Genomic DNA, 18001 nt, shown 5'->3' on the forward strand with positions numbered 1-18001 from the left:
TGGGTGTAGGATCTTTACTTCTGGTATGGCTTTGGCATTCATCCGGGGACAGAACAAGTGGCCTGGTTCCTACGCTGGATGGTGCTGAGGGTGCTACTCTCAACTGCACATAGAGACAATGCATTTCCATCTGGCTTTCATCAACAGGTGGTCTCCTCTCCAGATAGAGAGAGAGGTTTGTGCACTTGGGTCATTTGCATCACCTGCCTGGCAGGAAGAAACCATTGCTTGAGGGCCCTGTGTTCCCCTGGATTTTCAGCAGACAGCACAGACTAGGATTCTGCTGCAGGTGCTCCATGTTGGGGATAGTGTATGTACATTTGGAGGTCTTTGTGGAACCTGATCATCTGGAGTTACACTCTTCTTCCTTGGCTGATCTGCAGCCTCTTATAATTTCTCCAGATCCTTTCACTAATTCTGTCCTTAATCAAGAGAATGTTGATAGTGGTTTGGTTAACGTTCCTGCCCTTGCTCCACAACTGTGGATACTTCACTGGATCTGGGCATGTCAAATGACTCTTTAGAACCATGCTCTGGATCAAGTTAGGCAGGTCCTGCTGGACGTTCCTATGTTAAGCTCCAGAGACACCACTGGGTAATTAAGTTGTTTGGTTTTGCTCATCCTCTTGCTTTTATGGTGTTCATATGCACCAGTATAAGGCTGTGGTGTTCCACATCCCCACCTACTCACCCTTGTACAGGTACCTTTCACACACCCACCTTATTTAAGTCAGGCTGACTTCATAGTTGGGACCCTTGAGTTTGCTACCAGTCCCTTGACTATTCTTAGGGGTGTTGTGATGTAAGCACTTTCTTTGGATATCTTGTTGCGAGATTGTTTGTCTGGCTAGGCAACCGTACTCTTAGCCTGGAACCTTCCTTTTCTAGATGCCACGGGTTAGAAGTGTAAGGCTCAGGCCTGTGACTTGTAGACCAGCTTGTCTTCTGTGGATCTGTTCTGCCCAATGTTCCCTAGAAATCTGTCCTGTGTTCTTTTTAGATGATCATATTACGTTGGCAGACTATCCTTCCTTATAAGGTAGTTATGTGGTTCCACTTGTTTTGGTGTTGTTTTTGGTTCTCAGCTTCCTTCTGTTGTTTTCTCTGTGACCCTTTGAGTGTATTCATCCTTTGTTCTGATCTCTTTTCACCTGGCCTTGAGCATCGGGTTGATCCTCCGTGGCCTTCCTTGTTAATTGTTGGTAGACTCCACTGTCTTTCAGGGGAGTTTTCCTCATTTGGTTCAAATTGTGGAATTGGTCCTTGTTATCCTGTGTTACAGACGGTTCTGGGTCCCTTTTCAGATCTGTCAGTGGCTGTTGCCCTCATAGTTGGACTGCTTTTGGATGTTCGGTTTCTGAATTCCTGTGTTCCTCAGATAAAGTAAATAAAAATGTTGTCCCATAAAAATCTATTTGCTCAAGTCCATTGAGGGACACAGGTCCCACCACTCTGCATTTTTTTGTTGACCCGGTGTTTTGCTTTCTCACAAAACTGAAGCATCCAGGGTAGAGTGGGCATTATACAGGGCTGGCTGTTTGCCAGCATTCTAACCGACGGAAGATGGCAGTATACACCCACCCATTTCTGAATTCTTGTGTTCCTCAATAAACTCTAGGAAAACAATTTTACGGTAGGTACAAAACTCTTATTTTAAATCATATCACCAACAACGCATGACGTCTATACATCTTTACACAACCAGAAAAAGGGTTCAGATGTCTAAGACACTTTGACCCTTGCAATGGAAGATTACAAACATCACAGAACAGTGTTGTGGCTGTAGAAAAATTGGATGCTACTGTATAGATTACTGTCCACATAACGGGTAACCATTCGGTATAAAGAGTTACATAACAGCGTTACCGCACTACAATTCGAGATCAGCCAACCTGACCAAGACCTAATTTCCTCTATTTTTATTATCTGCCCTAAATGTTTATTACACCCATTGTGGGTATGCATTACAGGTTATATATTTAGGGGGATCAACAAACACACCAAACACATGCCCCCCCACCATTCCCACCTTTTCCTGTGGGGAGACACATTATTACTACCACTACACATTATCTGAATATTAACTGCAACCTTCTCCCTTACAATATCCTCCCCAACCCTTATTAAAGAACCCTTTTATAAACTGGCCTTTTAATAACCCATGGTTAAAACTGAATACAACAGGACTCCCCCCAATGTTGGTCAACTCTGCAACAAATCAAGATTGTGACAGGAACAATATTCTGTAAAAGAAAGGCAATCTATGCACCTGAACATCCCATGTAATGTAACCCTTTTATATCCCTAAATCATTTATATGTCATAACCAAAACCTTATTCTCATACATCTAGATTAGTGTTGCCAGCCTTTAGAACTCCTAGAGATGCATATCCCTGGCATCGTGCATGGGAAGCATGAATTTTGGATTTGTTTCCACATCTAGAATGTTTAGAATAAAGGGTATGGCCCTCATGGAAGCATCAAAAGATAAAACCTTGCTTGGCCTCTTACAGGGGGAGATATGGGGGAACCTAATTACATGTAACACAAATTTAGATAGGTGAAGAGACTTAAAGAGCAACTCTACTTTTGCTGAGAAAAAAAACATTCCTCTCTAGGTCATCAACATAAACTGCAAGGATTTTAACAAACTTAGCCGATTCCTACCTTTTGTTATTCAGAAGAAGTAGCTGTTTGTTTGTCTGTGTCCATGTGCAGAGTGAATCTGTATGGGAGTGGTTTCATAATTATTAATCAGCTGCTGCACCTGCAAGGCTCTACTGAGGAAATTGACAGGGTCTGCATCCCTTTGGACATGATTTTCCTTTGGGAGTATCTCACCAAAAATTAAATTTATGTTGCAGAGGATGCCATAAATCTGACAAGTATTTTAGTACAGACTTCTGGGAAAATCAGTGAGCCAATCACACAAGTAGGAAATTACATTTCTGGGGGTGTTCTGTACACAATCTGTGTACAGAATGCCTCCAGGTAACCATATTGATCTGCATTTTACAGAAGTGCTGCAGATTGAAAAAAAAGGTAATTTTTATTATCATTGAATTATAATATGTCTTGTGTCACATTTGTATATACTATATATTTTTTGTTTGTATTAGCTATTCCCCCCCCCCCAATAGTGGAGTTACCCTTTACAAATTTGCACTTCTGAAGACATAGTTTTTAGCACAACACCAAATAGTTGTTAGAGGCATTATAGTGCCAATACTGATTTAAAAAAAAGAAAAAAAAAAAACAACAAACACAGAATACATTTTTTTTTTTAGAAAATAATATAGAAAAAAGTTTGTAAATAGAACAAGTGCGTACCTTCTAATATCAGTTAATTTCCTGCGGCAATGCTTCCAGTCGCGATGCTGACGGGACACCCCATTAACTGCCACAGCTATCTGTTGCCAGATCTGCTTCTTCTGGTATGGGTAGAGGTATCGCCCCTGTGTGCCACATAACTTCGGGTAGTGCGGGACGGTGTGGGTGACCAACACAGAATTCTCCAGTACCGACCACGTCAAGTTCTGCTTCCGGCTGGGCTGGGTTCTACACTGACTTCTGCCCCGTGACGACCTTGCACTCCCAGAAGGGCCAGCGTTTGATGAAAAGGCAGCAGGTTGAAAATCCCAGCACTACAGGAAATAGGAAGTGTAGCCTGACACAGGAAGCAAAGACCTATCTTCTCCCAGGTTTTATACAAACGTTCGCCCAAAATTCGCTCAAACACGCCATAAAATAACCTTGTACTGTACTTTGAACAGCCTGCTGACATTTGTTTTCACAACATTCCATAATGGAATTTGCCTATCTGCCACTAAATTAGACATAGGGCAAATGCTTTTGGAAAAAGATTCGGCGATCATGTGATTACTGTCAAAGTGGTCACATGATCAGAAGCGCAAGGGAGAATGTCACCAGCACACCGAGTATCACCAATATGGGTCCAAAAGTTTTAATAAAAAATCACATAGTTACAGCGAGGCAACGTTTTGGAGTCTCGCAGGACCCCTTCATCAGGCATGATGAAGGGGTCCTGCGAGACTCCGAAACGTTGCCTCGCTGTAACTATGTGATCGTTTATTAAAACTTTTGGACCCATATTGGTGATCCTCGGTGTGCTGGTGACATTCTTCCTCGCTGATTCTGTTCGGTTCCAGCTGATGGTCGCTGCAGCACCCACTTATACACACAGCCATTTTTAACGCAGTGTGCATTTGGATTGTACACTTGCATTATGATTAGATGCCGGTCCCGCCGGCTACCGATTTTTAGTCCCGAACGGAGTGCGGTGTTTCACAGCTTGGTCTTTGTGCATGCTCTCAGCATATAAACATTGGCGGCCCAGCAAAGCATACATGCAATGTGTGGGCATTAAAGCCCACCCTTTTGCCGCTGCACATGTGTGTTAGGCGGTCGTACAGGCGTTAAGCATTCGCTGGCCAAATCACACAGTGAAACCTTTCTTGAAAAAGATCCAAAATGATGGATGAACACCCTCAAAATACAGGCAGACAAATTACTAGAAAACATTTGCAAAGCAAATAATTTATAAATAGACCCTTAGTCTTGCATTAGACTAACATCATTAGAAACCTCAAGCTATAGAATTGCAATTTTCCATCTCCTTTTTTGGTTGGATGAATGCTCTTTATGCATGTCTATTTTTCTATTTTAGACAGATTAGATAATCAAACAATCATACATCTCACGTGTAATGTTAATGGGAATGTACAATGGGTCACTGACAACACATGCATTACATAAAAAAGGAGAAAAAAAAAAAAACAAGCGCCATTATAAATAAATAACCATCAGTATTGCCACTTGATAGGCAGCCCATTTCCTCTGCCACTAATAAACATTTTCTCTCCACTGGGGTTTATTTACAAAAGCTGGTTCACTCAGAATCTCGTGCTCCTGTGCATGGTAGCCAATCAGCTTCCAACTTCAGCTTGTTCAGTTAATCTTTAGCAATAAAACATGGAAGCGGATTGGTTACTATGCAGAAGTGCATAGAAATAGATTCTGAGCGAACCAGCTTTAGTAAATAAACTCTGCTGTGTCATGTTATATAACCCTTGATTATATCTACCTGATCGTCCTGAGGGATGTTGTGATGTTCCTGTGAGTAATCGCGGGAATACAGAGGACTGGGACATCTCTCTGGTGTATTTCTGTTACTGGATCCATCTGTAGAAAACACACATGATCAGCAAGAGATTACAAACATGCACAGGGTCAATCATGCCAAAAGAACCTGTGCTCAACCCATACGTTGTAACTATGGTCCCCCATGTCTGTTTGGTTTGCCTTCAGAGGAAAAAAAAAACCCTTCTCTTAGCCAATGATGATATTATTTATTGGTCTTCTCTCACACCTTACCACTTGACTGATATATCTAATGGACAGCCTTACTAGCCTGTGAAAAAGTGTTGGGATGGGTCAATTATTGGCCAGGAACTGACCAATGGTGTTCGGGGGAATCATAGAGCCTGAAGATAAATTGATGCTGGAGGTGCCTCATAGACCTAGGACCACCTTAAAAGAAAAATGTGAGCTCAGAGATTTATGTCCTATCAGCTGCAGAGGCAATTTGGAGTCCTTAGATCCAATGTGTACAGGGGTACAGCTAATCCTTTCTCAGGAAGCTGAAACTAGCTCTGTAGAAGTTGCATGTAGCACATAGGACACAGCAGCAGTAATTGGCATCCTCTGAAACCCGGGGGGGAAGGTGCCTAAAAGTGTGTGGGTCTTGTGGGAGGCTATGAGTCTTCAGATAAGAAGCATGCCATCCTAAAGTTTAAGGGACCAGAAGTTTGAAGTCTGGAGAAGGCTCCTACTTAATTAGAAAACCATACTTCTGATTGTATTTTCAGATAACTTCAACACCAGAGACGTTATAAGGTAGAACTGGGTCTAAACCGGAACTATACTCACCTTCGTTCCCGAGATGTGCTATCCTGGAGCTTCCCACCTAATCGCTGACATCTTCAGATGGCCGGCTTCTGGGTCCCAAATGCCGGCTGCTGTCATTGGCCAGGTGGGAATGACGCCACTCCCGCACATGCGCGGGAGTTTTGTCAAGTTTGCCATGGCCAAATTCGTACAGCGAGCTGCGCCTGTGTGGCTCACTGTACAGTGGTGGACAGGCAGGTAGGCAGTTCTAATGCAGAAGAGATAAAGCATGTCTCTACTGCATTAAAAATCCTGCCTGGCCACCCATTTTTAATCTTTATCTAAAGTTCCACTTTGGGACCAGGCCTTTTCTGACACTTTTTGTTTAAAAATCATTTTTTTTTTTGCTAGAAAAGTACTTGCTAGAAAAGATTAATTGCTAGAAAATTACTTAGAACTCCCAAACATTATATTTTTTTAAGCAGAGACCCTAGATAATAAAATGGTAGGTGTTGCAATTTTTTATGTCACACAGTATTTGCAGCAGTTTTCCAATTGGTTTTTCTTTAAATACCCTTTGAAACACAACATAATATCCAATTGTTTGGTAAAAATCAAAAGATGATGTCACACCGAGCAAATAGATATCAAACATGTCACGCTTTAAAATTGTGCACGCTTGTGCAATGGCGCCACACTATGGTACTTAAATGTCAACAGGTGATTTTTATTACTATAGGTTACCAGCTTAGAGTTACTCAGGAGGTCTGCGATAGAATTATTGCTCTTGCTATAGCCTTCGCGACGATACCTCATATGTGTGGTGTGAACACCGTTTATATATGCGTGCACAACCTACGTATGTGTTCACTTCTGCACGTGAGCATGGGGGAATAGGGGCACTTTATTTATTTATTTTTTAATTATTATTTAATTACAATTTTTTTTATTTTACACTGTCCCTTTATTGTTTTTAGCAGTTTTATTGTTATCACTAGGAATGTAAACATCCCTTATGATAACAATAGGCAGTGACAGGTCCTCTTTACTGAGGACCTGTCACTGCCTATTGTTATCATAAGATCTCTTCTTTTCCCTTGAAAGCATCAGATCAAACTTGGATCGGAAGCTTTCCTTGGCCAGTAGACAAAACAAAGAAACTGGAGGTAACGAGATGCTTGTTTCAGGTTTTGTATACCATAGAGATGATTGGGGACATTTCGGTCCCCAATCAACTCTATGGTAAGCCGGAAGAACCGTCGGCTTCAGTGCCGGTCTCCCCCTCCCGAAGATGCTTAATCCCAACGCACACGTTCCTGCTAAAGATGGCTGAATGTAAAAGCGGGTGCTGCAACGACCATCGGCTGGAACCAAGCAGGGTCAACAGAGAGAAATGTCACCGGCACACCAAGGATCTTCAATGTGGGTCCAAAAAGGCTTTAATGAAGGTTTACATAATAAGAACAAGGCAACGTTTTGGAGTCTCGCAGGACCCCTTCATTAGGCATGTGGCCAAGTCACAAGCCTGATGAAGGGGTCCTGCGAGACTCCAAAACGTTGCCTTGCTGTAACTATGTAAACCTTCATTAAAGCCTTTTTGGACCCACATTGGAGATCCATGGTGTGCCGGTGACATTTCTCTCCAGTCTTCCCCTCATGTCACTTGTAAAAACAATCCAGAGGCTAATAAGCCACTTGGATCACTTTTAGCAAATAGGGAATTGCCTGAAGCTGCAGGCATCAGCTTTGTATAAGCTTGCAAACAGGCAAAGTACACAAACATACATGTACATTAGGCGGTCCACAAGTGGTTACGCAAGGTAACAGCTTTGCTCCCAGCACATCAACTTAAAAAGATAAGGATTGCAAAAGGTACCTAGAATCTGTCCTATTTGCACTGTCTGTACTGGCAAGGCCCCATCAGACATCAACTACCTACAAGTACATTCTCCCTTTTGAAGTAAAAGCCGGATGCACAGCTTTGACCAATTGGTTTATCCCACTGCCTTCCTGCAGTTGCAGCAGCTTGCAGCTGGGCCCCCTGGATGTACACCAGTCCTTAGACTCCTGTCTAGGTTGCCTTGTTGTGTTCAAAAGAGCTAGATCATCCACAAGACAAATGCACATAAAACATGTCCTCTAACGAGAAAGATCTGCAAAATGTTTGCGTATGTGTTTTCTCTTACCCGTACTGATCTCTGTAGAAACTTTCCCCTCCTTCCAGTGCTCATCGCCTGTCACATACATCTCTTCTGCTTCCTCTTTAACGTGAATCAGATTTTTACCCTAAATAACACAAAAATGCAAATGCTACATTACAAATATATGAGATTAAACCTAAAAACAGGGCTCTCTTGGATCTACAAAGACTCAGATTTTATGGACTATTTTTACGGTTAGTAACATGATAAAAAGCTTAGACCCGTCTACCTGATAATGGCGTGGTAATTGGTGATGTTGCTGGGCGGAATCCCGGGAATACAGGGGACGGGGACATCTCTCTAAGGTACTTCTGCTGCTGGATCCATCTGTAGGAAACACACACACTGTGAAAAAATTGGAGGGAATCCATTAAAGCAATTACAAAGTTTGCTGGGGTCTGGGTTCCTTTAAAATGGCTCACACCTAATTCAGGAAAGCTTTGGGAGAGTTTGGTTATTAGGAGAACCAGAACTCCATGTTCCAAAAAAAAGAGGACTTTTAAAAGGCACAACAGATGCATGTTAAAATTGGAAAAACTTTTTATTAGAAACACTAAAATGTCATTAGAATCTAAAAATAAAGAACCTCCTAAGGGGAACCACAAACTGCAAAAAAAAACAAACTCTGGAATGGGCTTGGGCTACCCATACATTTACATATAATCTTTAGGAATATACACAAAATATTGCTTGTAAGAGGTGCCCAAGTGTCGCTCCTCGCTGTCAACGCATTTCGCTCTGAATATAGCTTCTTCAGAAGTTGGATTGTATATTGTAATGGAACACCATCACGTCATGGACCGTTTGCAAACATAGGTCTTGGGGCGAACATAGGAGTAAGAAGTAAGACGACAACTCAGACAGGTCTACACTACTGATGGCGACAAAGATGGCCTCCTACAAACTCCAAATGGAGAAAAATAACTTGACTTGATCCCACGGGGAGAAGGTAGTAACGGTCAAAACCATATTAAGAAAGTTCATATATGTCCAGCAGATTCAAATCACCGTATGCATCCAAGATGTATAAGTAATCGACATGGAAGAAAAATATATTTTAAATATATTGTAAAAATATTCTTCCCAAATATACTGACATATGTTTGAAATACTGCAATTTTGGCTGTATTCAATATATTTCAAAATAAATAGAATTATATATATATATATATATATATATATATATATATATATACACACACACACACTGTATGTTGAAATGCGTTTTTATTACAAAATATGAAAAATATTTTTGAAAATACACTTTCAAATATACTGTGTGTCTTTAAAAATACATTTAATCTAATATAATGCAATGGAATGCATTTACAAATATACGTAAAAATATATGTTAAAATGGCTTTTTTATATGTTAAAACAAATCTGAAGAATATATTTAAAAAAATATATTTTTAAAAATATTTTTCATATATTTTGTAATATATAAGAAACACATTTTAAACATGCAGTAGATATATATATATATATATATATATACATACATACATACACACACATATATATACAGTGGGGATCGAAAGTTTGGGCACCCCAGCTAAAAATTTGTATTAATGTGCATAAAGAAGCCAAGGAAATATGGAAAAATCTCCAAAAGGCATCAAATTACAGATTAGACATTCTTATAATATGTCAACAAAAGTTAGATTTTATTTCCATCATTTACACTTTCAAAATAACAGAAAACAAAAAAATGGCGTCTGCAAAAGTTTGGACACCCTGCAGAATTTATAGCATGCACTGCCCCCTTTGCCAAGCTGAGACCTGCCAGTGTCATGGATTGTTCTCAATCATCATCTGGGAAGACCAGGTGATGTCAATCTCAAAGGTTTTAAATTCCCAGACTCATCTGACCTTGCCCCAACAATCAGCACCATGGGTTCTTCTAAGCAGTTGTCTAGAAAACTGAAACTGAAAATAGTTTACGCTCACATAGCTGGAGAAGGCTATAAGAAGATAGCAAAGCGTTTTCAGATGTCAATATCCTCTGTTAGGAATGTAATTAAGAAATGGCAGTCATCAGGAACAGTGGAAGTTAAAGCAAGATCTGGAAGACCAAGAAAAATATCAGACAAAACAGCTCGCAGGATTGTGAGAAAAACAATTCAAAACCCACGTTTGACTGCACGATCCCTCCAGAAAGATCTGGCAGACACTGGAGTTGTGGTACACTATTCCACTATAAAGAGATACTTGTACAAATATGTTCTTCATGGAAGAGTCATCAGAAGAAAACCTCTTCTACGTCCTCACCACAAAAATCATCGTTTGAACTTTGCAAATGAACATATAGACAAGCCTGATGCATTTTGGAAACAAGTTCTGTGGACCGATGAGGTTAAAATTGAACTTTTTGGCCGGAATGAGCAAAGGTACGTTTGGAGAAGAAGGGGCACAGAATTGAATGAAAAGAACCTCTATCCAACTGTTAAGCATGGGGTTGGATCAATCATGCTTTGGGGTTGTGTTGCAGCCAGTGGCACAGGGAACATCTCACGAGTAGAAGGAAAAATGGATTCAATAAAATTTCAGCAAATTTTGGATGGTAACTTGATGCCATCTGTGAAAAAGCTGAAGTTAAAGAGAGGATGGCTTCTACAAATGGATAATGATCCTAAACACACCTCGAAATCCACAGGGGATTACATCAAGAGGCGTAAACTGAAGGTTTTGCCATGGCCTTCACAATCTCCTGACCTCAACATAATTGAAAATCTATGGATAGACCTTAAAAGAGCAGTGCGTGACAGACAGCCCAGAAATCTCAAAGAACTGGAAGACTTTTGTAAGGAAGAATGGGCAAAGATACCTCAAACAAGAATTGAAAGACTCTTGGCTGGCTACAAAAAGCGTTTACAAGCTGTGATACTTGCCAAAGGGGGCAGTACAAGATATTAACTCTGCAGGGTGCCCAAACTTTTGCAGACGCCATTTTTTTGTTTTCTGTTATTTTGAAAGTGTAAATGATGGAAATAAAATCTAACTTTTGTTGACATATTATAAGAATGTCTAATCTGTAATTTGATGCCTTTTGGAGATTTTTCCATCTTTCCTTGGCTTCTTTATGCACATTAATACAAATATTCAGCTGGGGTGCCCAAACTTTCGATCCCCACTGTATATATATATTTTATTTTTTTTTAATATATTGTATATGGCCAAAATTGTAGTGTTTCAAATATAAATCAATATATTTGGGAAGAATATTTTTAAAATATATTTCAAATATATTTTTCTTCCATGTGGGAAGGGGGCCAACCCTAAGATTACTAATCGGTGGAAGGATGCCAACAAAGTACAAGTAATTACAGCATCAAAGGAAATGTGGCCTCCATAATCTCCCGTGTAAGCCGCTGAGAAGAGTTTTGTTATTAGTTCCAATGCATATGATAGATTCAGGTAGTTCTTATTTCCACTGCTTTAAGAACCTGTCACTATGATTGCGACAAACAAAAAAGTAATTACTGCCAGTTTGCAGAAACTGGAAGTAATTAGGAGCAACTCCGAGTTGGTGTACAGAGACACATCAGTGCTTCGAGTGGGGCATGTATATGCTGGGAAGCAGTCATTAATGTAAATTTGATTGCTATGAAGCTGGCAGCTGGCAGTGTCTTAGCAACCAATAATCCATCTGTGGCCCCATTCTGCTGCTGGCAGGGAGATTCCCAACAGTTGAATATAAACAAAAGGATGGAGATGCCGAGTGATGGCATTACGCAAATAGGACAATGGTCATATTTGGCCAATGACAGGAATCTCCTGGCCACCAGCTGAATGGGGCAGGGGACGAGTCCTTGCTCTTGTGCAGTGGGGGGAATTGAACTTGTATACTCTTGCCTCCGTGTTTCTATGTCTTTATAACAGAGGATTTGTGTTGTCAGAACTTTAGCTCTGAGAGAATAATCCATATATAATTAATGAAAACAGGCAGGGATCTGGAATTAAGGAGATTCCCTACTAATTTTCATAAATAAACTGATAATCCGGGTTCTTTATTTGTTCTAATCTGAAGATGAAATAAAAAACAACAATGTGCAAAAATATATGTTTATTAATAATAAAAATCGGTGCAAAATGGTAATGAAATATAGTAGGTGATGATAAATAATAAACAAATCAAAAAATGAATTGGCCCTAGTATGTGTATGTATGTATGAATGTAAGTTAGGGACCGTTGTGAATGTACAATATATATATATGTGTGTGTGTGTGTGTGTAAAGCGCTGCGTAAATTGGCAACGCAATAAATAAATAAAAAATAAATTAAAAAAAATAATAAATAAATAAAAATAAATAAAATAGCAGTACAATGATCTAATCAAAAATAATAGTTAGAAATTTGAACCAACAATTATTTTCAAATATTAATGAACTAGGTCTAACGGTCTTAAAATGCAGCGTAGGAAACTCACAGTAACTCAGTAGCACATAACAATGGCTATGCAAACTGAGCACGTGATCTCTCTACAACCAGGTATTCAAAGCTCAAATTTTACCTTGGCATGAATTGATTTGGAATACCATACACAAGACAATCCAATAAACTTAGATTTTATCTGAGGTCAAGAACAAATGTTCCACCGAGTTGGCTACATTGTCATATATACCCAGCTAAACCATTGACTACCAGGGGTGTCAAACTGCAGCCCTCCAGCTGTTGCAGGACTACAAATCCCTTGAGGCATTGCAGATCTGACAGTTAAAAGCATGACTCCCAAAGGCAGAAGCTGGAGGGTCAACGTTTGACACCTGTGGACCAGACAATGACATTAGTTTAGTGGATTTTCAAAGAGAATCCTCCCCCCAGAGAACTGAAATGAAGATAATTTATACTTCAGTTAAAATGCTTTCACATCAACTCTGGTGCTAACCATAACCAAAGTCAGACAAACAGTTTAGTTGGAGATACAGTATAAGTCGAGTACAAACTGCCTGGAGAACAATGAAAGGTTTACGTTACCACTATGGATTCTATGGTGTCAGTGATGTCAGCTTTCAGTCAGCTCACTTCAGTGTGTGTATATCCATCTGTTGTCCTTTTGTTCTGTGTTGTCCCCGTCTCCGTCTATCTAACATTTATCACCCCAAAAAGCCTAGGCAGGCACAGCTTATCCTGCCTAATTATGACGTCACATTAGGTGTCATTTTCTCTACTAAAGGATCCCAATTACCTGAAGGGGGCAGTATATGATTAGGAATAATTTTAGATTTTTCCTACTCCTGTACCATGTCAAGAGTTGACCTCTAACCTATAGCTTGTAAAAAGAAACTGTAAATTTTAGAAGTGTACACTCTTTTGTCAGAACTGGTTAGACCAGGGGCGGACTGACCATTTGGAAACTTGGGCACTGCCCAAGGGCCCGGGGTCAGTAGGGGGCTCCATGAGATGCCCCTGGTACCTTTTTCATAGGCTTTTTTGAGTTTGGGCAAGGACACAGCGGACCCATGATCCCCTATTGCCCGGGGGCCCCATGAGTTGTCAGTCCGCCCCTGGGTTAGACTAACTGGGATCAGTGTCACTTAAAATAATGTATTAGCTAAGTGATTCTGGAGTATGAAAAAAAAATTCTACCTCTTATAGACATTCGTTGAGGTCATTTTTACTAAGATTTCTTAATGATCTAACGTCTTCTGTAATGTTGTAATATAATGAACTCAACTAAATGTTTAGAATGTTGAAAACATAATATTCACAATCTATACCAATACGTATTAATTGTTAAACCAATTAATATAAATAAAATATACAGTGGGGATCGAAAGTTTGGGCACCCCAGCTAAAAATTTGTATTAATGTGCATAAAGAAGCCAAGGAAAGATGGAAAAATCTCCAAAAGGCATCAAATTACAGATTAGACATTCTTATAATATGTCAACAAAAGTTAGATTTTATTTACATCATTTACACTTTCAAAATAACAGAAAACAAAAAAAATGGCGTCTGCAAAAGTTTGGGCACCCTGCAGAATTTATAGCATGCACTGCCCCCTTTGCCAAGCTGAGACCTGCCAGTGTCATGGATTGTTCTCAGTCATCGTCTGGGAAGACCAGGTGATGTCAATCTCAAAGGTTTTAAATGCCCAGACTCATTTGACCTTGCCCCAACAATCAGCACCATGGGTTCTTCTAAGCAGTTGTCTAGAAAACTGAAACTGAAAATAGTTGACGCTCACAAAGCTGGAGAAGGCTATAAGAAGATAGCAAAGCGTTTTCAGATGTCAATATCCTCTGTTCGGAATGTAATTAAGAAATGGCAGTCATCAGGAACAGTGGAAGTTAAAGCAAGATCTGGAAGACCAAGAAAAATATCAGACAAAACAGCTCGCAGGATTGTGAGAAAAACAATTCAAAACCCACGTTTGACTGCACGATCCCTCCAGAAAGATCTGGCAGACACTGGAGTTGTGGTACACTATTCCACTATAAAGAGATACTTGTACAAATATGGTCTTCATGGAAGAGTCATCAGAAGAAAACCTCTTCTACATCCTCACCACAAAAATCATCGTTTGAACTTTGCAAATGAACATATAGACAAGCCTGATGCATTTTGGAAACAAGTTCTGTGGACCGATGAGGTTAAAATTGAACTTTTTGGCCGGAATGAGCAAAGGTACGTTTGGAGAAGAAGGGGCACAGAATTTAATGAAAAGAACCTCTGTCCAACTGTTAAGCATGGGGTTGGATCAATCATGCTTTGGGGTTGTGTTGCAGCCAGTGGCACAGGGAACATCTCACGAGTAGAAGGAAAAATGGATTCAATAAAATTTCAGCAAATTTTGGATGGTAACTTGATGCCATCTGTGAAAAAGCTGAAGTTAAAGAGAGGATTGCTTCTACAAATGGATAATGATCCTAAACACACCTCGAAATCCACGGGGGATTACATCAAGAGGCATAAACTGAAGGTTTTGCCATGGCCTTCACAATCTCCTGACCTCAACATAATTGAAAATCTATGGATAGACCTTAAAAGAGCAGTGCGTGACAGACAGCCCAGAAATCTCAAAGAACTGGAAGACTTTTGTAAGGAAGAATGGGCAAAGATACCTCAAACAAGAATTGAAAGACTCTTGGCTGGCTACAAAAAGCGTTTACAAGCTGTGATACTTGCCAAAGGGGGCAGTACAAGATATTACCTCTGCAGGGTGCCCAAACTTTTGCAGACGCCATTTTTTTGTTTTCTGTTATTTTGAAGAGTAAATGATGGAAATAAAATCTAACTTTTGTTGACATATTATAAGAATGTCTAATCTGTAATTTGATGCCTTTTGGAGATTTTTCCATCTTTCCTTGGCTTCTTTATGCACATTAATACAAATTTTTAGCTGGGGTGCCCAAACTTTCGATCCCAACTGTATATGTATATGCAAATAGAATAAAGTAATATAAAACCCAAATTACTTAATTAGGAAAATATTCACTTCATACAATACTAATGATAATACAATTGACATTTTTGGTTAAAATATTCCTGTCAAATAATATTAACACCATATGCAATGTGAAGTTTAATATGAATTCTTTTTATGGAAGAAAAAAATCATTGTGAATAGTTCTTTGCCTTTTGTTTAATCCAATCCCCTCAATTAATCTTGCTAATTTGTACCATGTTCAGTCCGTCTCGTGGCTGTCTGAACTATCAAAGCCCCCCAAATTTATAACCTGGGAAAGTATGCAGTAAGAAACTGTGGAATGTCGGCTGTTATAATATTTGTTCAGAAACCATGAAAATAGCATATAAAGAACAAAATGGCTTCCAGCATGTCCATGTGACATTATGATAAGTTCAGGCCTCACAGTTTAATTCTGCAAACACAGAATAATTCTGACAGTGTATCTAGATGGATCCTCATCACTCTTCTCTCCTTTACAAGAAATTAAAGTCTCCTCTTACCCGTGAGAGGTGGCCCATTCTCCATCATGACGTCCTTCTACAAACCGTCCTACTAAATACACCAACTTCAACAGCACATAGGTGGAAAATGTAAGGGCATGTGCAAAGCAGTCTGCAAAAACATAATACATACGATCATATGAAAGATTTAAATCAAACATCCGTTAAAGAAACTTAGGGAAAAAAACACACGTGGAATTCAACAAAAACTTGGTTTCTTTGGGGAGCAATACACCCTGAGAAATTTCAAAAGGATAAGTTCACCTTTCGTAACATATTACCTCATACCCATATTCAGGGTGTAACATGTTACAAACGGATCTTCTCTGCCTGCTAGCTGTCACAATTAAAAAAAACAAAAAAAAAAAAAACAGTATTCTGTAAATGAGAACGTTACAATTTCTGACAGTCATTGCGGCTTTGGCTTGTAGTTCTCAATGATAGTGCTGTGGCGCTGTGGAGTGCTCTGGTAGTTCATTGAGTCTTCCTGTCACAGGCACACAGATACACTTACAGGTCTGCAGGAGACCTGCATGGCACCAGCGATCTGCTGATCGCTGGTGCAATGCTTTAGAGCAACCTTTCTCAACCAGGGTGCTCAGGCACCCTGGGGCGCCTTGAGGTTTTTTCAGGGGTGCCTTGGCAAAATGTCTAAAAATTGCCCAATACTTGTATACAAGCCAGCGGGTAGAACAAGCCACCTTTTAGTTACACAAAGTCACAGGTTTTCATTGTGCACCATTACCACCTTCTAGCCACCAGCGTCCTGACAATCAATGGCATCAACAGTTGATAAGGAGGATGTCAGTTGCCTGCACAACATCCTAGTTTGACCCTCCCCTGCCCCTCTCCATCAGTGCTGGGGTCACATTAGCTCAGTGATGGAGAAAAACTGAGGAAGAAGAGAAACATGGGAATACTACTCAGTACCATTGTGCAAAAGTGTATTTGCTGTGGAAGAATGAATCACCTCTAATGTTGGGTGTCCTACATGTGAGGATGTTGCTGTGTTATATAAAACTATTAGAATAGTTTTTCAAATTTTAGAATGGGGTGCCTTTTTAAAATTATGGACAGTCCTGAGGCACCCTTTAAAATTATGGACAGTCCTGAGGCACCCTTTAAAATTATGGACAGTCCTGAGGCACCCTTTAAAATTATGGACAGTCCTGAGGCACCCTTTAAAATTATGGACAGTCTTGAGGCACCCTATTTTAGAATGGGGTGCCTCAAGACTGTCCATAATTTTAAGTGGTGCCTCAAGACTGTCCATAATTTTAAAGGGTGCCTCAGGACTGTCCATAATGTTAAGGGGTGCCTCAAGACTGTCCATAGTTTTAAAGGGTGCCTCAGAACTGTCCATAATTTTAAAGGGTGCCTTGACTGGAAAAAGGTTAAGAAACACTGCTTTAGAGACTCCATAAACCAAAAAAATAATAAATGCACATTTTTTTCATGCTAACAAATGTGCATTTATTATTTTTTGTTAAAAGGTGACCTAATCCTTTAACAATGTACACAGGGTGTGCATTTGTATGTCATCTCCCTCTTCCCATCCTGTTGCTGCTGTGTAGACTGAAACCTCTGTACAGGTTGATTCAGAAATACAATGTAACAATAGGTGTTTAGGCCCTGTGCATCAAATCCCAGCACGTTTTTGTGCGCCTGGGAGGCATAGGTGTAGCATCCAGCCCCGCTGCCAGGTACTTGTCAAGATCTATGATAGGCTAAAATGTGTGGTGGTTGGATACTGTATCAAGTGCTACTTGTGTTTAAGGTTGGGTGAGTTCAGGGACACATTGACAGGTTTTATATTTACTTTCTGTTAGCCCTGGTTCACATTTGTGCGGTCTGCGATTTGTGTGGGCATGAGAGACCATTCATTTGAATGGACTCCTGTGCCCCTGGACACCCAGAGAGGAAGTCCCTGCACTACTTTGGAAATTGCAGTCCGCATGGGAACTGAGGTTCCCAAGT

General features: G+C 40.0%; 1 protein-coding gene across 1 annotated transcript in view; it reads right to left on the minus strand.

The window, feature by feature from the left end:
- LOC149466142 (uncharacterized) overlaps window positions 1-18001 on the minus strand; it is a 56867-nt gene that overhangs the window by 27703 nt on the left and 11163 nt on the right. The window contains exons 2-6 of the mRNA XM_089672702.1: window positions 16025-16136; window positions 8339-8436; window positions 8095-8194; window positions 5106-5203; window positions 3332-3645 (exon numbers count right to left, since the gene is read on the minus strand). Coding sequence (XP_089528828.1) covers window positions 3332-3645; window positions 5106-5203; window positions 8095-8194; window positions 8339-8436; window positions 16025-16052 — 638 coding nt within the window. The 5' untranslated portion in view covers window positions 16053-16136. The remainder of the gene's footprint in view (window positions 1-3331; window positions 3646-5105; window positions 5204-8094; window positions 8195-8338; window positions 8437-16024; window positions 16137-18001) is intronic.

Source organism: Staurois parvus, unplaced genomic scaffold (assembly GCF_062004578.1).
Source record: "Staurois parvus isolate SC_StPar_1 unplaced genomic scaffold, SC_StPar_1.0 ptg000132l, whole genome shotgun sequence".
NCBI lineage: Eukaryota > Metazoa > Chordata > Amphibia > Anura > Ranidae > Staurois > Staurois parvus.